The sequence below is a fragment of the Pipra filicauda genome, unplaced genomic scaffold (genome assembly GCF_003945595.2).
Source record: "Pipra filicauda isolate LSUMZ 115617 unplaced genomic scaffold, ASM394559v2 scaffold16_size7369187_pilon, whole genome shotgun sequence".
Lineage (NCBI taxonomy): Eukaryota > Metazoa > Chordata > Aves > Passeriformes > Pipridae > Pipra > Pipra filicauda.
Genome location: NW_024104207.1, coordinates 3,192,536 through 3,214,523, shown reverse-complemented (window position 1 = coordinate 3,214,523; position 21,988 = coordinate 3,192,536). Strand labels below are relative to the sequence as shown.

The following is a 21,988-nucleotide window of genomic DNA, read 5'->3' as shown; positions in this document are numbered from 1 at the left end:
TAACATTAATTCCAAGAAAAAAAATAGAAGAGTTAATCAGTAAGGCCATAGAATATGAAAGAACAATATGTGAATATTATTATGTAAAGACAGAAGTGAAGAAAATCATCCTAATATTAATTCTTCCTCTTTTATGAGATAAACCAACTCTTACGATCTACTAAAGGATTTAAACACTCAGTGGAATTGTACTTTCATACAATATTAAATATTTATGCTGTGAGTGCCTCAGAATGGCACTTTAAAAAGTCAAACTGAAAGAAAACAAATCACATTTAGAGCAGGCTTAAAAAAAAAAATTCTCACTTTATATGTGGCTGTAACCCTGGCTGTTCTTCATAATTTTCTATAAGAAAAGGAAGATTTTTGGCCCAGTGGTCCTTGAAATTTCCAGGAAGATCTATGTCAGTATTATACTCTGTAAGAGGAGTATCCAAATGTGCATGCAAATATCTAGAATACTCTGGAGGAAAGAAATAAAATTAAATACTATCTGCATAATCAATCTACTTATGTCATTACACAAAACCAGTAATCAGATTATATGTTTGCCAGTTAAACAACATGACTTTAATAAGTCATTATTTTTAGGTAATATCATTTTGCTATTAGCCAATTTCCAAAACAGAAATTAGTCTTTTTCAACTAACCATTACAATATGCTTTACCATTATACAGAAACGTGTATTTCATTTTTGGTCCTAGTTTTTAATGATACGAACAATAAGAACCCGTGTATTTCATTTTTTTTAACATACATACTCAACAGTGCTCATGAGAATATACACTGGTTTCTTTAAAATGGCCAGAACTACGAGCAAGCTTGCACTTTTAAGGTTCTTGAAGCATTGAGGAAAATTTAAAAATCCACAATTCCAACTTACCTCGGAGGTATTTCACTTTCAGATATTCTGGGCTGGCCTTCTGTCCTGGTAGTGGATCATTTAGCATAACTTTGGTCTGAGCTTTTATGCCTTCATAAAACTGTCCCATTGCAACATGGCTAAGACCTTTCATGTACTGGCACACTTCATTGTATGGTTCTAGCTGTAGACATCTCTAGGAGATTAAAGGAACAAAATACCCATAAATCAAGAGAGAGAAAGATTATCTTCAAATAATCTAACCTGTCTGGTCAGAAGACCACCTGAAAAGATTTCCCGATTATTAAAATCCACTTCCATCACTATTTTCTTTCAAGTGATGCTGAGCACTTAAACTGCGACCAAATGTAAGAAAAAATATTTTCAGCTTTATTAAAGGGAAAATAACCCCCTGCCAGTGCAAATGTGCTTTGCACACTTTAATTGTTATGAAGACAGATCATATTTGCTCTAACAATATTAGCACCACAGAAGTGTCAATGTTAGCTAGATGAAATTAGAAAAAATATTCTCCTGACAGTATTAGTAATGTCATTTTTGGCTATTTATATATATATATAGTGTCATTTCTTCCATTCATCTCTTCACTACTTCATACATAAGTACACTTCTGTGGTAGTCAACTATTTACCCTATGTCCACATCTCTGTCTTGGAAGTTGAAGTATCTTTTTAATTACACCAGTATCTACAAATTACATCATGTGAATATTTAATATGCGCATAAAGTGTTCTTCCGATTAAAACAGACTCATTTATAAAGGGATGGAATAGTTTCTACATCTTATTTCACTCCTTGTTTTAAGGATATCGACATACAATTAAAATGTGCCTTTATTGTTCTATCTACAAAATGAGGTAGTTATTTAATGCCAACAGAGATAGGCAAGACTCTGTTTACCTATGGCAAAAGGCACATTTTTGCAAGCTCAGTCAATTGCAACATATTCTGAATTTTTCAAAAGAAAATACTCCAGAAAAATTAGATAAACATTGAAACTTATTTTACATTTAAAATTCCAAAGACTAGTACATTTCATTTTTCACTAGATATGAAAAAGCTTTAGGTTTCAACTAGAACTTAAATATAAGCAAGAACACAATTACCAGTTTAAAAAAAATACATAAGACACTTCAACCAGATTGGTTTTAGACATACATAGAACAGTTAGAGAAACGATCTTAGTTTAATCAAAATTCCATTTTTAATTAAAAACTGTAAAGTTTCATACATCATTTAAGACAGACTTCACCAAAAATAATTTTTGTTTAAATGCACACATATTCAGAAAGAAAAACTTCAAAATTTGTATATTTTATTGCACTCACTGAATACAAGTCCTTGTTAAAACATTTTAATTTGGTATTTACTTAGGGCCTGCTTACCTTAAAATTCTTTAGTGCTTCATCTAAACTGCCATGATGATAAAGCATCATTCCTTTGAGCTGTAGCGTCTGAACATGATTTTGATTTAGCAGTAAAGCCTTCTGGAAGTTCTCTGTAGCAGCATCAAAGTTGCCAAGCTCTCTAGGTGATTCCATAAAGTGGAAAGTGAAAAATATAGAAGGCAACAATGACAACAAAATTACTTGTTAAAGGTTGCCTTAATGTGTCCAAAGGGGATATCATTGAAGAGAAACACAGTACTAACAGAAAATTTCTATAACAAAAGCAGTAATTTTGCAACTATTCTTCTGTGGTAATAACAGAACAGCTGCACAAAGTTTTGACTCCCAGAAATATGTGCTCTGAAATACAACCCCACAAGACCACAAATCTTCACAATCCTCAGCAGACATAAAACTGTAAAAACACATACCTATGGCATTTCTTCAGAAACTAAAATAAATAAAACTTCCACAGAAAGCATCCTTGGAAAGCACTACCTTTGACAGGTCTTCTTAGTATAAACACATTTTTAAAATTTACTAACTACTTAAATGCTGATTAAGAAGAAAGCATATGGTGTTTGAAAACTGAAACTAACTAAAAATTTATTGACTGAAATTACTCCATGTGCAGGACAGCTGTACATGTAAACAGACAGTAAAAATAGTCTTGGAGAAACTGTCATGAGAAAATTAAAACAGAAACAGTACACAATTTAAATTATCTTCATTTCTTTTTAATTCAGTACACTGACTTCTTTAACTTTAAGGTTACAAAATTCTTTCCACATCAAATTATAATAGACAAAATTAATCCAAACAAGAGCAATACTTGAAAAAAAAAAACAACCCAAGATTTACTAGTTTTAAATACATTTGCCAAGAAGAATTTTTAGGCAGAATAGTGATCTTTGGTTCAAAATGAATGCATGAACACTAAAGTCACTACATTTGAAGCAGGATTTAATAGGTAGAATTTTGTAACTCATATTTCACAGAAAGGTAAAAAAGGCTAAAAATTGTCTACTTTCACTTAAAAACAATTCTTCAAAAGGTATTTTTACACATTGTATTTAAAACTTACTTGATGCAGAAGAAAGAGAGCATGAACTTAAGATGAAACATTTTAGAAAGAAGAACTTTAAAACTGAAGTTAACTGTGCCCTGGAGAAATGAGATTATTATTTCTGCCTGTTTTAAGACCAGAGTGTTCATGAGGAAGTCATTCAGACTCATGGTAGTTAGTTAGTAATTACAGTGTACTCAGCTATTAAAACAATACTCTATTCAGATTCTGGCTTCTCTAACTGCTGAGCCTATAGAAGAGTCAGCAATAACTGCGCTTTGTACATTAAGTTCTTAAAAAAAAAATCAAAAAAAAAAAAAAGGGAGTTTCTCTACACTCCTGCCTCTATTATTTCCTGAGGATCAGAGAACTTTGGAGGCATGGGACACTGAGAGGGATTTTAATTTTAGCAGATTAGATCAGGGATATTCTGGTTAAGTAACTTTTGGTTTGTAAAACAACAATGCAGTGCAAAGTGAGATATTTTAAGGCTTGCTTTTTCTCTCCTTCAAAATAAAACTTATTCAGATTAAGGTTTCTTGGGCACAGGGTAGAACAGCTGATCAACTAGAGAGGCAGTTCCACATCCAAAAAACAGAACAAAAAAGTTAAAGCATTTATTGAAAATGTAAGAAAGCAACTGCTCATCTTTCAGACTACATTACTGACTATCATTTAGCACCTTGGAAGTACTTGCAAACCACAATAAGTATCACAGAAAAACTCACGAGGAAATCAGTGATTCTACATTGTGTTTTAAACTTATATACTGTGGTAAGTCAGGCACAAGTCCACAAACAAAACATTTTCTTAATGAAAACTGCCATTTACCTAACCTTAGGAGGTTAGAAGACTGAATTAAAAATACAAAGCAAAACTAGAAATTATTTATATTGAATATATCCTGATATAGTCATACCAACTGCAGGACCTACCAAATACACATTTGATTCTGCATAATTTTGTAACAAGTGTATAAAACTTTAAGAGTGCATTTTAAACAACACAATCAGACAGAAATCTGACTTTAAAACTACTTCTGAATGCAATTACCTGTAGGCTTGCCCCAGACTTTTATACGCATCTATGAAGTCTGCTTTCTGCTTCAGAGCTTCTTTGAATGATTCAATGGCTTCCTACAGAAAGGGACCAACAAAATAATTTATCACTTACTACACTGATTAAATTTCAGCATCCTCAGTAATTCCTAGCCATGGATTTACAGTTATTCATCAAAACCTTTGGAAGAAACAAACAAGGTATATATTTATTACAAAAACTACAGAGTAATCATCATATAACAAATGAAATACTGAAACATTCTTTACAGTAATTACAGATTTAGCTGGAATTCCTTAGTCTAATATCCCATGAGAATGAGTAGTTCTTTTAGCATTTTAATAGAATTCAGAGATGAAATCCCTTCAGAATTGGCTTTCAAAGCTCCCTATGGCAAAGCAGTCTCTTCTCACAGTCTTCCTTCTTCGTTCATAATACACCTCCTATTTTCGGAGTTCAAAAGTCTCCTTCAAATCGGTACTCTACTTTTAATTGTTTTATTGTATTCTTTGTTATTTGCACAGTTAGCAAACACTCTCAAGGGATTACAGAATCACCTTCACACAACAGCACATACTGTTGCTATGAGGAACACAATGTAATAAAAATAAAAGCTAAAAATATATGCATATGGTTAAAGAAATCTTCTTCAAAGAATTTCATTAAGGAGTCAGCTTTTCAAACCGTACTGGCTATACAAATTGGCACATGCAATACTGAGACTTAGAATTAAGGACGGAATAAATCAACTACTTTATATTACTAAGGAATGCCTGAAAAGTATCTTGAAACCTACAGTACAATAATTTAAATGCTGTAAGGAAAGAATCACTAGTATCTTCAGTAGACTTAGAAATTCTTATTTAGAAAAACTATCAAATATATTTTGAGCACTACAACATGCACAAAAATATCTATTGAACAAAAAATGTAAGAAAATCACCTACCTATTATTACTTATTAATTAACCTATTAATAAAAATTAACCTATTATTAAAAGGCTCATGTCCTCTAGAGAAGTTTTAAAACCAAGATGACTATTCCCAAAACCAGTGACCCAAAACAATCTCTTTTCACTCTGCCACTCTCACCCCAAATCTCAGTTTTCAGAAGATATGTACAACTTTCCTATAAGAAGTCTGAACCTGACTGGAATGAAAAGTGGATGAAAAGCCACTCAGTCATAATGTCTCTGAACCTGAATATTAGAGAGGGAACATACTTCCTTTGAGGAGAGAAACTGGGGGAAAGGAGGTGATGCAGAAACGTGTTGATATGCATATCAGAAAGAAGAAAACTTTGCTTCTATTTTGCAAATTGAGACAGTATTATTTTTTTCAGCTGTATTTTCACCATCACTTTCTGGGGTCTCTGTAGCCTACATCAAAAATCAGAAATTCAGACTGTTATTAGCAAGTAACTCACGTGACTGCAATAAAATACAGACAGTAAGTTCAATGACTGCTTGAACTTCTCACAGCATACACTGAGAGCATGGAAAAAATACCAGCTTGGGTACTAAAAATAATGAGGAAGTAGACTGCTAAAAAAAAGGGAAATACAAAGAGCGGTGATTGCCTATGAAAGATAGTGGGCTGAAACTCAGGAGTTCTGGGCTGTCCTCTGGGTTCTTTCAGGATTTCTTCATACAACTGTTAAAATCTCAAGCTATTAGCAGAGGTTTAAAAAAAAGCTTCCATTGTTGGAATTCACTGTTGGAATTTAGGAATCACACAGTTGCACCTTTACTTTTCAAACTGAGGATTTCAAACAACTTATCTAATTACTCTCCCCTCTGAAAAATGGCAGCAGTATCTCTAATACTTTACAAGCAAGAAAAGGGTGTAATATTACTACAGCTAAAACATAGAGAAGTTTTGAGTCACAAAATGGTGAAAAGGTAAAAAAAGCATGGGAAGAACTTACTTCCTTGATGATTTTCAAAACTGAGTGAGAACCTCTGTTCCCTCAGTTTAGATACCAGCATTCCAGAAACAAGATATAACTGAAATAAACATGCATAAATGCAGGCCTCTCTATCAGCAGTTTACTTGATTACCTTCTAGCTCATTCAAGGAGGAATTTAAAATTATTTTTTCTCTTCATCCGTTTCTCCTTCCCAAAACCTAGAGAATCTCCACTTCGTTTTGAAATTTTGAACATAACCATACAAACATTAGCAGAGGTTCCAAATACAAACATCTTTCAAAGCACTCCATAAACATGTCAGTTATCACTGATTTACTAACATCCAACTGGTTCAGTAAGACCAGCAGTATTTACATGTCATATGATGAAGTATTACAGTCAGCAATGGCACATTTTCATTTTGGTTGCACTCTTTTGTCTTAAGAAGTCTTCCTTATGTGAGAGAAAATACATATATCAACAATTATAATATTTCTATTATTTTATGGAAGTAACTTCGAATAGAGGGTATTGTTCTATATGAACTATTAGTTAATACAGCTTTACCTTCAAAAGTCCTCTGTGAAAAAACGTTAAACCTTTATAAAGCATAGCTATAGGCTGGTTTTTGTTCAGTTCCAACGAGTGCTGAAAATCATCATGGGCTGTTGCATAATCCTGTGATAAAGCAGATTTTAAATGACAGAGGAAATAAAGAGGAATATGTGCTTTTATTTTCATAAAGCAAACTACAGAATTTTGTTTAATATATGAAGTCAGCCTCAGTGCTAAGCAGCAATTATTATCAACTCCTAATCAGAACATCAAAGAATAAGGAATACACCTCCAACTTTTACAGCAACCACTACATAGAACATAGTAAAGTAAGTGAAAAAGACATCTGGAAACACAGTGAAATCAGAAGAATAAATTGGGAAAACAGCTATTTAGTATTTACACAATCTTTGAAGACAAAGTTTTACGCTAAAGTATTAAAAACAACACAAAAATTACACAGCAAAATAGGATGTTAGCATTTTTGTAGGGGTTTTGTTTGTTTGTTGTGAGAAGTGGGGTTTTTTAAGTATATGGAGCACTTACTGCCTTGGCGATAAGTTTTTTCTTTTTTAGACTGGTGTTCATCAATACTAATTAAATGCTGTAGGTTATAAATCAAGTCAAAATCTTTATCCATATGCTACTCCTCAAACACACAAAAAAATCTGAAATGTGCATGCAAGATATTTTCCCTTTGATTCTCTGCATTAAACAGATATGCAGATGATATACTGAAAGACTACCTCTGAACTGTCAAAAAGTCAACTACAGGAGAATCAAGGCTTTTGGTTGTTATATTGTTCAGGGGTTATTTAACTAATTAGGAAAGAATGTAACAAAAGTAACAACTGGCACAAACAACAACAAAATAATCAACAACATCCCTGCAGTAAACCCAAACAGAATCCCCAAAATCCACTAACCTCAGATATGAAGTAAAGGGTACCTCTGTGCCTGTAGAGTCGTGCTGATGGTTGTAGCTGAATAGCTTTGGTGAGATCAGATAACGCTTCACTGATTCGTCCTAGTGGGGACAATATCTAAGAGTATAAAACCACAACACAGTTTAGAGCAAACAGAGTGAACAGATTTGTTTTAGAAACATGAAGATTTTTCTTTTCCATGTTCAGCTGTAAGAGTAACCATATTTGCTAAAACAGGCTGGAAAGTTCCACTATAAATTTCAGTACTTATCACTTTTATAATATATCAGTGTAAATGAACACCACCAATAACATTTGCAGAAACCTAGTATTCCGAATTAAAAACAATTTGGCCAAAACAAAATACTCCATTTCAAGCTATGTCAACATACTCAAATGAAAATGTAATCGAAATACTCTCATAAAGCTAATTTTGAAAAAACACTCCCCTCAATGGAAAATGGCCTATTTTCCAATTATTTGAATGCCTTTCACATTTTTAGATCAAGATTAACACTAAAAATATTAAAACTGTGAATATTATGGCAGCTATCATTATACAGTATTCTGGCTTTAACATTTATGCTTTTGATTTGTCTACAAAGCTGCATCTTGAAATCCATCTTCTGTAATTAATGTGGCAAAACAAAACTTGATTTTCAAAATAAAAAAACATATGTGAATCTGAACGATATTTAACTTATATGCACAAATATAAAACCAAAGCATTTCATTAAAAACTCATACTTTATAAGTTTGGCACTTTAACAACTAGCACCAATAATACCTTTACTAAGGTGATGGTAGGTGCAAATAGTAAGGGGTCAAGCGATATTTGAATTAATTTCATACCAAAAAAAACCCCAAACTTGCTATACAGTATGTTAAAAACTGAAAATGTAAACATAATATATGCCATTCTCTTGGCTATAGTAACTACGTATGGTCCATGTTTTATTTGAAAAACATTCCACAAATTACAGTGAGACCAAATACATATGTTTTAAAAAAAAGGAGGAATATTCACAGAAGAATAGAGAGCTTTAGTCATTAAATCAGTGAAGAAATACTTGAAAATACTACATAACTGCAAATTCTCCAAAAGTCTGAAAAGAGACAAAAAATGCTCACTTCTGCTCGCTGTTCAAATACTTCAGGATGATCTGGTTCTAAACTAATCACCCTACTGAGCTCAAACAGAGCAAGTTCAGCATTTTTCATATCCTGAAAAGGAGAAAAATTAACAAGGTGAACAACCGTGCATACTTAGATAAACATACTCTCATGATGAAGGACAACTAGATTGGCTAAGTTTCTGAAACTGTATCAGTTTACATTAACATAAAGATGTAGTATTCTACAAATAGCTGAAAAATAACACCTATCTGCTACAAACAAGGAAAATAAACTTTGTTTGTACACATCTCCTTTGTGTTGTACCTCTAACAATTTATTAATATAACTGTGAATAAACATTAGATTTATGGCTTCGTAAGTCCCTTTCTTGTCAGCAAAGCTGGCTCAAGCTCTCACATGAACTCCAACAGATAGTTATACTCACACCCACCAGTGTTTTTGTCAGCACTGTCTGTAACTTAATCGAAGTAGTACTGGTGGTTGATTCCATCAGCATCTTGCCCATCTAAATTTTTATATTTTCCTCAATAAATTGTAGGATGGAAGCAGTTACTTAATTAGGAAAAAAATCCAAAGTGGTTATACAGCAAGTTCTGTATCAGATTTCATTGATCTTTTTCTCCTTTTTCAGAAATTTTCCATGTGCTTAACACCACCTTTGTGTCTTGGAAGTGTCACTCACAAAAACTTTTATGAAGTGAAACTGTCAACATCATGGAAATAGGACAGCACGAAGACTTTGTGGTGTATTTATCAAGTTCTAATCAGTCTATCTATTCCTGTTACAGGCTTTCTTATAGTTTAGATTCAAATAATTCAGTTGGATACTAATTTAATTATTATCTACTTACATGTAGTCCTTTTTTTCCATATGCTATCCCTCGTCCATAAATTGCACTAACCAGCTCTGGTTCTTCCTGTTAAGATTTAAAACAAATAAAATATTCAGTTGTGGTGTGGGTTGTTTTGGTTTTGTTTGGGGGTTTTTTGTTGTTTGTTTTTTTTTTTGGTTGGTTGGTTTTCTGGGGTTTTTTTGTTTTGTTTTGTTTTTTTAAAGCTATCTTTCTTCAATACATATTTAATTCTAGCTGATCCAATGTAGTAAGCAATGAACAATCACAGCTGCCAGGCAAAGAAACTGATTGTATCACATTCTATACTTTCATATGTTCACAATTTAAAATTCAATTTAATGGAATTGTTCTGGAGTATTTGTCTGGTAAAAAAGCAAAACAGAGTGCAGTTATAGTGCCAGTGACCACCTACCAGAAGATATGTACATCAACTTCACTAGTTGTAACCTTACTGGCAACTATATAACTTGTCTAATGTCACTGAACTGATTACAACCATACAATTCAGCCATTCAAAGCTTATATTGTATGTAATTTCAATTTGAGATTTAAAATTTGGACACAGGATATTGTGACATCTTGATGAAATTTATATTCAGGCAGCAACTAAAACCAGAGGTATTCTACCAAAATAGTTCTGCAAAATTCAAACCAACCTGCCTTGAGTTAGATTTCTAAGTTCATGACTTTCCTACTTCGGAACTTAAGGGGGATGCATCTTACATAGTGAATTTACTCTTCTTGTTTAATGCTATTTACTCCAACCACAGTTTCCCATTCAAATTTCAAGAACTACACAGCAAAACTGTTTTCTCGACAGAACAAAGCCTATGCAGTCAGCTTCCCTGAAAACCAGTTAGGAATCACATCATCTTCACACCTGCAATCAACACAACTGTGCTACAAAAATTTGTAGCGCAGGCCTGGTCTTAACTGGGAAAACTGCCAAGAAACAAACACTCCCAGGAAATAAGCTCTTCCATTGACAAAACAACAGAATACATGGCATACCAATGGTGGCAGCTTGCCAGAGGTGAGCTGATTCCAAGTCTACACTTGCCAACACCAACATCAGGTAACTTCCTACTTCTAACACCATGGCTAAGCAAAGCTGTTTCATTATTAAATGTTCTAATACTCACTTCATATGTATTTAAAATTGCCTTATGGAAGACAGAGTGAACAATCATGATCACTTCACAGCTTTTCAGGCATACTATGAGCATCATATTAATTTAAACTGAGATGTGTGCATTGCAGAGGTACTCTATTAGATACACACTTTTCACAATATCTTGCTATAGTCACTGTATCTTGCTTATCTTCATATTAAGTTTTCTTCTGAATAAAGACAGGAAACAATATGTAAATGCAGTGATGTTGGAAGTAGGATTTCTCATTAGGGTAAAAGAAAAATCCTCACATTAAAAACAAATCAGACATCACTGAACACCTATTTCAAACAATGAAACAAACAAAAAGAAAAGCACACGAGAAAAAATATATTCTGGTCCTCAGATAAATTCCCAGGAATAATTCCATTAAATTGCCACACTTCCACTCAATTTAAGTATGAGTCATATGACATTTTAGAAGAAACACATGCTATTATTTGCAGTATTGCTTTCATCTTGCATTTGTGTACTTCACCCAGTTTAGACAAAAAAATAGGTCCATGCTTCTGGCAGTCTCAGGTTTTTAGCCATAAAAATACAGTATATCAGCTTTAGTTGAAGCTTATAAACTGTTGGGGCTGGTTTTGTTTTAAAAGTGACTACCTCCTACTTAACTGCAGAAGATTTTGAATTCTTTATCTTGGAAAAAAACCTTCTTCAAGATTTTATCAGGAAAAACCCCACAATGTTGAAGTATCAGTTATGTTTTACTTATATATTATGCTAATCAAATGCTTATCACTGAAAAAGGATAAACCCATCATACAAAATCATTTATCATCATGAAAGCAATGCATTACTTGCCACACACACTGTCAGGTTTTTTTTCTGACAGATGTTACTGGCAACATGCTGTCACCCCAAAAAATCCACATTAAAATATCTCAGCCTACAGATTAAGAGGACAATCTAAGGAACCTGAGTTTTTGCAGAGGTCAGGTTGCTCAAAATGTGTGACTTTTTTTTCAAAGTGACATGAAAACTTTATTTCTACAGATCAGGAAAATACTCACCAAATAACCAAGATACTGATCACTCAGTTCTAAGACTACGTTTATGTTTGGATAGAAAAGAAAATGAACAAATAGTAGAATAATTACTCTCATTTTAAAATCCTTAATTAAATATTTGTTTCAGTAAAAGCCCTATGTTGCAATGGGTAAAGTTATTTTATAGGGGCCCAAACAGAAAACTTACCTGCAGCATTGTTGAAAAATGTCGTATAGCTTCATCATACAAGCCGTTGCCAATCAACACGTAAGCAATTGCTAACAAAACATTACAAAAGTAAATAAAACAGCAAAAAAAAAAAAATCTTTGTTTTTAATATATTTTACAATGGTTGTATTTAATATAAGTTCCTACATTGCACCGAAGATTAAAGTAGCCAGAAGATTCCTGAACTCCACCAAAATGATATGATTTCCCTTGACCATTACATAGTATTCATTATTTACTCAATTCACACTGTGCTCTTCAGAATTGTTTTGGGGTTTTGTGGCTTTTTCTCATTTTTACAGGTTTTTCAGGAAAGAGTCTCTGTTTGCTACCAAAGTACTTAGGATCAGGAAAGGTACCATGATTCCAATTCAGTAGCCAATTCATGTTTTCTCAATTCAGAGTCAGCTTGGCTATCACTGACTAACTTTTTTTTGGATAATTCCATTAGAGAACTTCCCTTTTTTGTACACATTTTGCTAAACCTTATTAGCTCATAGTAAGTTTTTCCTTCATTTGAATTAACTAGAAATACCTCAGCTAACCTGATTCCAATATTTATAAAAATGAGACTGAAAAACTACAGTGTCTTTACCTATGTTATAATTATGGAGAGCTTTAAAGATCTTGCATATCCACCCACTTTGAAGTAGAAGCCAAGTGTTTGAAAAAGAAACAGACCACTGTTTTAGAAACATGTTCCTGTAATCTCCACAAGATACAAAAATACAGTCAAATCACAAGACTGGAAAGCTGCGGTTGTGCTTGCATGACTGAAGTTCAGTTCTGACAGCTGAATATCTCAAGACTGTTTCATTTTGCATGTTTTAATCTCTTGCAGTTCTTAACTCTGGATAAAGCTCTGTTTACACTGCCCACAAAATCCAAGTATCTTGAAGACCAGAGCTATGAAAGTTAACGAGAACTTTTCCCCAGGCAGTTTGTTCAAACAGCTGGCAGTGGAACTAAGAGCAAGGATTCACCTTTCTTGTTACTTAATAATGCGTTTTAGCAGTCATCCAAAGAATGGAAGAGGCACCTGTTAGCTTAATTATTTATTCAAACACGAGAAGAGACAAATAAGTCAGCTAGAATAAAGGTATTTTTAATAGGACACAGACACTTCTCTTTCATGCAGGCAGAGCCACATTGTTTTGGCAGTGTTGCTAAGAACTGTTCATTAAAGGAGGGAAAAAGTTAAAGGAAAGAAATAAGAAATGTATTTAATTCAGAGCTTGTCTCATTCTCAGAGCATTTCTATTATGCAGAAGGAAATATCTGTGTGAAATATAAGCTCTTTCCTCGATACATAAAAAGCTTTACTTGGTACAAATACATAGCATTGCCAAAAAAGAGAAAAAAATTGGCAGAGTGAACAACAGGTTGAAGAGTTCTTGAATTTTCCTCATTTCACTCTCCTCCAAGACTATACAGTTATTAGTATCATCTTAGGATTTCAATCCCAGAACACAGAAAAACTGGCATGTAAAATAAAATGAACTCAAAAAAGTGGAGGAAGCAAGATAAAGAAGACTCATACTGTCACTCAATTGTCCTGCTCGTAATTACTTAATTTTGTTTATCCAAGACACTCGGCAAAATGCAGGGGATCATACACTATGTAAAACTATGGCAAGTGGTTGATAGCTAGTAGCTGATACAGTATCAGCTTTTTAAATTTTTTATTTTTTCATCTTTAATTAAATATTACAAAAATGCAAGTAAGTACAGTATTATGAAAAATCACAGGGTTAAAAATGGTCCATTAGCCAAAGTATTTGGGTACCAACATTGCTTTGGAATGCCCTGTACATTTCCACTACTTTTCCTCAGAACAGTTAAAAGTAACATGCACAAAGAGGAAGGACCCAGGCTCCACTATGACATACTTGGAATAAAGTGGGTAGGTAGGTGCCAGCCTACACGCCAAACATGAGGACAGAGACCTTCTGGCACAGTTTTCCAAGTCTACAGAACAGTTGCTAAAGCATCAGATATTTTCAGCTGAACAGAAGTTTGGTATTCCTTGCAGGATTCTATGAACATAGTTACGTACAAGAGGAATACGAAAAAAGATTAAGCTCTCAAATTTTTCTGGATAAATCTGTGAAGGCAGAAATTATGTTAGGGAAAAAACTACTTAATTGTTTTTAGTTCATTAGACAGGAAAAAAGTCTCCCCTCACTTATATAAAAGATTGTCTGCTGCCTGCCTTGACATACATTCTCAAAAATCTCTATGCTGTCTCACAATACCGCTGCTTCCTACACAGGATACCAGTTTGGAAAAGCAGTGCAAGTAACTCCCTCCTTAAGTCCTTTGAGAAAAGTATTTCCTGTTGCTTTATTTGAAATTTCTTTTTTTTCACACTGACTGTGTATTAAAAAAGTCAGGTAGCAGCCTAGGATGTAAATCAAAAAAGCCTTCCTGCTGCCTATGAGTGTTGATAGGTAGAAGGTGTGGAGATGGGAAGACAGATCCAAGATCTATATTTGATAAAAAGCACATTGCATTGGTAAAATTTGCTGGATGTTTTATTACTTTTAGTCATCAATAACAACAGTAAAAGGAAAGCAGGAAGTAGCTGAGCCTGTTTAAAAGGATTTATCAAAATGCTTTTTGAACATCTGCTTAAGAAGACGTGGTGAAAAATTCTATTGCACAAAGCAGGAAAGATTTTTAGCAGGATAAGTATTTTCTTTGTATGCAGGGAAAACTCACTGTATTTTCAGACTTACTGGAACACTTTAAAGTTAATGCATCTATAAGGAATAATCAGTTTATTTTCAAAATGTTGTACTAATAATCAGCACACCATTCACTCGCACAAACCTTATATAAGGCATCTTACCCAATTCTTCATTTGTGTTGTCATTATCAGTAGCAAATGGAAATCGTTTTTGCTCTGCAAGCAACTTCGCTTGGCTCTGTAAAACATCATGTTTTTTAAGTATTCAGCAAAGAACAATAAAGAATTTAATAGAAAATCCATGTCTTGAATCCTTAAGAGAATGCCTTAAATAGCAAAGTTAAGACTAATGTGGTTGCATTAAGATAACAATACAAATTCATTCCTAGTCTTCCACAGGGAGAGAAACTACTCTTCAACCAGATACTGCTGTTTTCCTCTCTAACATAAGGCTAACCAAACCTTTCAGATGAAATAACATTGTCAGTATTTTACCAGTGGCTGATGTTTCTGTATTACATCTGTTTAACATGAAGTTTTGGAAGTCTTTCTAAGACACATGCTATTTCATATGAAAGTTCATACTCTGTACTCCATTAATTATTCCTTTGTCTCCTCCAAAGGGAAGGATACTGCAGAACAGTAAAACATTGAAAATAAACACTGAAAAGAGTATCACTCCATCAATACAGAAAAGTGTAACTTCACAATGCCATATGAAAGAGCCTGTCCTTTTAACAATTACTTTCTATCAGTTTTAGACTTTGTTCAGCCAATTGTGGCCTCATCTAGGATGTCTGTTCCCTAAATAATGCACCTACAGAAACCAATACTGTTCAAGACAACCCCTCAGAAATATAGAATTACTCTACTCTGTTCATTTTCACAAGTATTTTCCATAGATAGTTGTAAGCCTACAAGAGCAGTTTATGTTAGAAAAATAAAAAATATTCATGTCATTAATACATCTTTCAAACTGTTTTAGGAAACAAGAAGGGGGAAAAAATAACTTCTCTCTCTGTTCAGTTCTCTTCTTTTGCTTCAACTAAACAGCTTCTCTACTGTCTTCTTTTCATGTTTTTTTGCCTGTCTAATCAAAAGTGGCCACGTTACTTGTATCCACAAAACAGATATTTCACTTATCTACAAGGTGCAAAAGTAACTGGTCAAATCCCATTTCACATTTTCTACCCTGTGCCATCTAATAACAAGAAGAAAGTTTGGTCTGCTCTAAAAACTTGAGCATTTTGGAGGGTATGAATGATTAGCAAATGGATTTTACAAACTTTGTTTTTACTGCAATAAAAGATAATGTATGAGCTCTACATTACACCATAACACTCTGAAAATTGTTACTCCACCTACTGCTGCACTGCTACAGTAACAGAATGGAAAAGTTCTTCTCCTTTTAGAAAAAAGTAATTAAAAGTCAGCACAAGAATGAGCAGCATTCAACAGTTATAACAACAAGTAAAATAAATCTACGTTGCAGTCCATACACATTTACAAATCACACAGACTTCGAAACACAACCTTTTTATATCATCAGTGGCCTTTGAGTAATTTCCAGAAACCCTAATTCAGAAAGTGATCTTTAACACTTAATTCTGCAAAACATTATTGTTCTATAATTGTCTTAACAGTAGGAAAAAACTCCACAACCTTTTTACTGAAGTATAACCTCTTCCTTGGTGGATTCACAAATAAGGTCTACACTTCTTTATCCGCAGACAAAGATATAGCATGATTCCACACTGGGTATTGGAAAATAAGCTACAAGTGGTAGAATCTGGCATTACAGTAATTTCCTATGGATTACAGGCATGCATGCGACAGCAAGAGAAGTACCACTACCTTGCCTCTTTTGTCATTACAGAATAACAGAACAGTGGTTGGTTCTTGGGGTGGCAGAGAAAGAAATCCTTCTTCAACAAACTCTGAATTCAGGTACAGGTTAGACATTCTGCAATTTTACATGCAAAATCTCTGAGTCATGCTGCCTTCAAGAAATGGGAGAAGAATTTTCATCACATCATCAGACCCCAGTAGATTGAATTGTTGCTCTCTTTAAAATAACTTTTCTTTTTTTGTAACAGGAAAATGTCTTACAAACTAATATACATTTCACTGCTTTAGAAAGAATTGCTGCTGCTGTTGGACTAGACTAGACAGAAGATCTGGTCAATATCTAATGAAGTAATGTCTAAGGAGAATATTCAAATTAAATAATTGGCTTGGTGGATTTGCTGTAGAGTAGTTTTATTTCCAAATGCCACCTTTGGAGAAGTTGTTTCCAATTACAATTTTGTTTCCATGCTCCCCTATAGCCAATAATTCCTACAAATTTGCCAAGGCTTCTTTATATATTCATATGGGAATTATTTCAAGATTTTCAATACCTCTGACTACACTGGACTGAAGAAGTAACATCAAACCTGTGTTCTGATGTAGACTGAAGATTATATTTGTTCAAGATCAAAAGGCTAACAGCAGTGTTGCAAGAAAACTCAAATTACAAGATAATCCTCTTGAAGTCTCTCTACCAAGAAATGCTCTTCTTCTGTTAGAATATTCACCACATGCCATGTCTGCATTACATTTAGAGAAATATGGCCTGAAGCCTCTAACTCTTGTCTTTGCACAATGTTATTTCTGTAGTGATTGCAAGTCATTATTCCTGCAAATATACACATTTTGTGGTAAAACTCAGGAAGCTAATCTGGGTAAAAAATAATGCACCTTCCCCTATTTCAGGCATAGCCCCTGCACCCCTAAATGCAAACAATTAATCAGTTGACTAATTGAGGTGAAGGTTAGCTTTCAGTGAAAACATCAGTCTCAATTAGCTGACAGCCCTACAGACTTGAGATGGAGCACTACAAAGTAATACTTTTATGAGCAACATGAGTTCATTCATACTTAAGTCTTTTGGGCACCTACACCTACTGATTAACAGATTCTATTTGTAGTTACTTCCCTGAACTTCATTCTAACTGGTTAAGGAGCAAAAGTGATCTGCAACTTCAACAATCTATTAAAATTGTTCTGTACATTATATTCTTGATAGCATACCAGAATTTTCTCTGTGTTCAGAGAAAGCATAGATTCACAAGACGATGACCCTCCTATGTCACAATCCGATTCATGGAAGTGCAAAAATGATGAATCTGGGGGAAAAGAAAGAAAATACCTTTAGGAATACCTTACATGTGTGTTCTATTATCACATCTCACATCTCCTCATGTTCAGCTAAACAGTTTCCCCACTGGGTACTCCACTGGGCAAAATTTTCATGAAGTGCTTTCTGCTCACAGCACTACATCCACACAGCCAGGGAAGCAATAGTTTTCATGACTGCTTTTATATAGTTAGTTTTCTGTTTACTTGTGCTTCTGTTTTTGGCTAAAAATAAATGAAAAAAAAAAAAAGGTACTAAAAAAGGGGGTGAAGGTAAAAAAAGGAGGATGCTGGAAGCAAATAACAAAACTTTGGGGTAGACATGTCCCCTTTTAGCATTATGATTCCATTCTCTGGCCCCAGAAATAATAAATAAAATTATCATTGCAATCCCAGAGAGGAAATAAATGGAATGGACTGTACAGAGGCAGGGAAAGAGCTGCTGTTGGAGATTCAGAAAACAGAGATATAAAGACTAAAAAGCAGCCAGAATAGTAAACCGTAATTGACTGACCACATACAAAGGTCCCCACAGGTACGTTAATAAGAAGGGCATTACAAAAAGGGTAGGATTGATTCAAACCTATAAAAAGTCAAACACAGCTTGTTGAGAAAAAGTTTAAGACACCATATAAACAAGTAATAATAAAAATCAACAATCCCCCCAGATTGATATACTATAGAAGTCACTACTTCCTCTATATGGTGCTTTAATTGCAGAATTGGTACCTCTAAATCTTCAGGTCCTAAAGCTTCTATTATCTTGAAATATTTCAAGAGTAAACAAGAAAAAGCAGATATACAGTATTATCTCTTTGAATCCATGCCACAAATACCAAATTTTATCATCTCCCCTAATGTTTGTAAATATAAGCTTGAAGCTTAGTTTGAAAGGCTGGGGGGCAGTGTGCTCTTTGACTTCTTAAGGATTGCAGTTAGTTAATTCCCTATTTCTCACAATCACAGAGCTAAAAGAGAAAAAGTCTCCTTATAAAGAGAAGTCAAAATAGCATCTAAAATCATTTCCTGTAAATAGGAACTTGGAGCTATGTTGAGCCATAAATGATAACCAGTAGAAGTTTTACAACAGCAGTAAGAGTGCTAAAAAGCAGAAGGTCAAAGTATAAAGTCAGAAAGTCCTGTGAGAACAGTGGCTCACCACCCATAGTTCCCAAAAAGACAGCAGGTTTCAACACTGCCCTTTGTTCCTCACGTTGGCCAAACCCTCCTGTGCTATGGCAGCATTATTAACATGTTACTTTTTCCTTGTTGGTGCTCATAAATCAGTGAGTTTTGGCTGCAGACTCACTGAGTAATTTTCACTTTAGAAACCAAAACAAAGAGGTGCAGGTATGGCCTACCTCCACAATAGTGTTCTGCACAAAAGCAAAAATTCAGAGATGGAATTTTTTAATAAGGTGGCAGGGAATAAGAACAGCCTACCTGTTACAAGCTATAGTGCGGAAAGGACTCCTAATATCTTGCAGTTTTGGGGGCAACAAACTGCTTTACTCACAAAGAAGAATGGATCTGCCTTTGTCTGCAAGTCAGATACAATCAAAACTGTACCACACTAACAACTTTATGAAAAACAAGAAACATCAACCAGAGAAATTACCCGGGACCTCAAGTACTTGAAACAAAAAGAATCTCAGCTTCTGTGAAAGTTGTACTGAAACAAAAGACCAAGAGCAAAAGGAATTTTATAATGAGCAATTTATTTAGTCATGCTATTTAAATAGCAAGAAGTGAATTGGTATACAGCTATTTCAAGATAAGTATATTGTTTTGTAATTAAGGGCTATCTTATTATCATGCACGCAAAGTACCTGAGGTACCTGATGATTTCAGCAGAGTTCCTGGTATCAATCCCAGATACACTGGTCTCTTTAAAACAACATCCACCATTAAACCAAAATCTAATCTTCCATATACACTCTGAAGGAGTATCCTGAGTCAATCATTCACGTCAAGTTTACTAACAGATGTAATCAAGTGCTTTGCCATTTATTAACTTGTATGGTGTACAGATTTTGATCTCAACACTGGGTGAAAGTCTTCTTGGCTTTGTGCTTAAACTTGAATAAAGTGTAGCAATGGTTATCTGAGATAACTTTCACAATCTGATTTAGTGTTTACATTCTGTGGCTCTCAGCCACTGCAGCCACCCACACCCCCCCAAAAAAGTGATAACAACTAACCAAAGAACTATATAATGTGAAGACAAAAGTACACACACAAAGGGCGGGGGGGGAAAGGAAAAAGCACAGATGCAGCAAATACATAACAAGGTATTTCTACAAAATCTGTAATTCAAGTGGATTACACTAGTTGCATATTAGTTCTTAGGGACCACAGGAACTGTTGATGTGAGCACAGGCTTAATGAAATAAAGGGGGGAAAATCATAAAATGGTGCTGACAGCTAAGAAGTCATGACACATTACTGATTATTCTCCTATATATAATTTAGTGTCTACATTCCAATGAATTGATAAACCTTTTTCTTCATCTGTACTACGTGTACATTGTGATTCAGACTGGCATTTTTGTACGGTCCATTCACACCATGCTCACAATCAACGATCACAAGAGATTAAGCCACATGCTTCTGATGCAAAAGATATTGAAACACAAAAATAGTTTTAACTGTGCCTGTATTACAAGCCATCAATTAACTTGAAAAAGACCAGAAGACCTGCTACCCAAACTTCTCATAAAGAAAAGCACCCAGTTCACCAGCAAAATACGTGTAACTGTGGCTGAAAATAAATCAAGCCACATCCAACTTACAGAACCACAGAATTCTCAGGGTTGGAAGGGACCTCTGGGGATCATTTAGTTCAACTCCCCTGCCAAGACAGGGTCACTAGAGCACGTGACACAGGAACAAGTCCAGGTGGGCTTTGAATGTCTCCAGACAGGGAGAACTCATGACCTCACTGGGCAGCCTATTCCAGTGCTCTGCCAACCTCAATAAAAAGTTCTTCCTCATGTTGAGGTGGAACTTCTGCTTGTTTTAGTTTATGGCCATTCCTTCTCGCCCTGCTGCTGGGCACTGCTGAAAAGAGCCTGGCACCACCCTCTTGGCACCTGCCTTTGAGATATTTAAATGCATTAATGAGATCCCCTCTCAGTCTTCTCTTCTCTAGACTAAACAGGCCCAGCTTTCTCAGTGTCTCCTCATAAGAGAGATGCTCCAGACCCCTAATCATCTCTGCGGGCCTCCACTGGATCCTCTCCTTGTCTTTCTTGTACTAAGAAACTCAGTGAGCACAAGGTGCTGGCATGTCCCCACGCTCCCGAGTGAAGGGATTAAAAAGCAGGCAGAATCCAGCTGCCAGGCTCGGGAGGGGAGTGGGGCAGCAGGAATCCTCCAGTGTGGTACCACACGCCGTACGGTTTCTCCGTCCAAGGGGTGAGAGCCTTCCCTGTGCCCGGTGCCGCAGCCCCCGCTCCGCGCTGCTCGGGGGTGCCGCTCGCACGGGAGATGCTCCGGGATGAGTCAGCTCAGCGGCACCGGCGCGCACAGCCGAGGGGCCGCCGGAACCCCGCACCGCCCGGGCCGCCCACCACCACCACCCCACTGCCTCCCGCCGCCAGTCCAGCGGCTCCGTCACCGCCGACCCGGCACTGCGGGCGATCACCGCGGCGACGCCCCAGACTCACCGCACTCGGCCGAGTACTGCTCCGCCCACTCCCCCGCAGGGCCGTGGCGCTGGCGGTGCCGCTCCTGCTGGAGCAGGGACAGCGCCGGGTAGCGCTCGGTGAGGGCGAGAGCGGCCCGGGCCAGCAGGGCCAGCAGAGCCACCGGCACCCACAGACCCCGCGCCACCCCGCCGGCAGGTGCCATCTTCACAGTGCTCATGCGCGCTGCCGCCGCCGGGGACACGGGGCGCTCTCACCGCCCCTCCCGCGGGGCCGCCGCCGCGTTGCCCCCTGGGACATAGAGT

The 21,988-nt window shown here is 35.7% G+C and overlaps 1 protein-coding gene across 2 annotated transcripts in view; it reads right to left on the bottom strand.

Annotated features, from left to right (window-relative positions):
• The window catches only part of TTC13 (tetratricopeptide repeat domain 13), a 40,101-nt gene extending 18,183 nt beyond the window's left edge, over nucleotides 1-21,918 (bottom strand). For both annotated transcript variants that reach the window (XM_027721377.2, XM_039379521.1), the window contains exons 1-12: nucleotides 21,705-21,918; nucleotides 17,932-18,026; nucleotides 15,022-15,097; nucleotides 12,150-12,220; nucleotides 9,775-9,840; nucleotides 8,918-9,010; nucleotides 7,787-7,903; nucleotides 6,873-6,983; nucleotides 4,392-4,474; nucleotides 2,270-2,411; nucleotides 885-1,059; nucleotides 307-463 (exon numbers count right to left, since the gene is read on the bottom strand). In XM_027721377.2, the coding sequence (XP_027577178.1) occupies nucleotides 307-463; nucleotides 885-1,059; nucleotides 2,270-2,411; nucleotides 4,392-4,474; nucleotides 6,873-6,983; nucleotides 7,787-7,903; nucleotides 8,918-9,010; nucleotides 9,775-9,840; nucleotides 12,150-12,220; nucleotides 15,022-15,097; nucleotides 17,932-18,026; nucleotides 21,705-21,903 (1,385 nt within the window). In that variant the 5' untranslated portion in view covers nucleotides 21,904-21,918. The remainder of the gene's footprint in view (nucleotides 1-306; nucleotides 464-884; nucleotides 1,060-2,269; nucleotides 2,412-4,391; nucleotides 4,475-6,872; nucleotides 6,984-7,786; nucleotides 7,904-8,917; nucleotides 9,011-9,774; nucleotides 9,841-12,149; nucleotides 12,221-15,021; nucleotides 15,098-17,931; nucleotides 18,027-21,704) is intronic.
• Nucleotides 21,919-21,988: the final 70 nt, after the last annotated feature.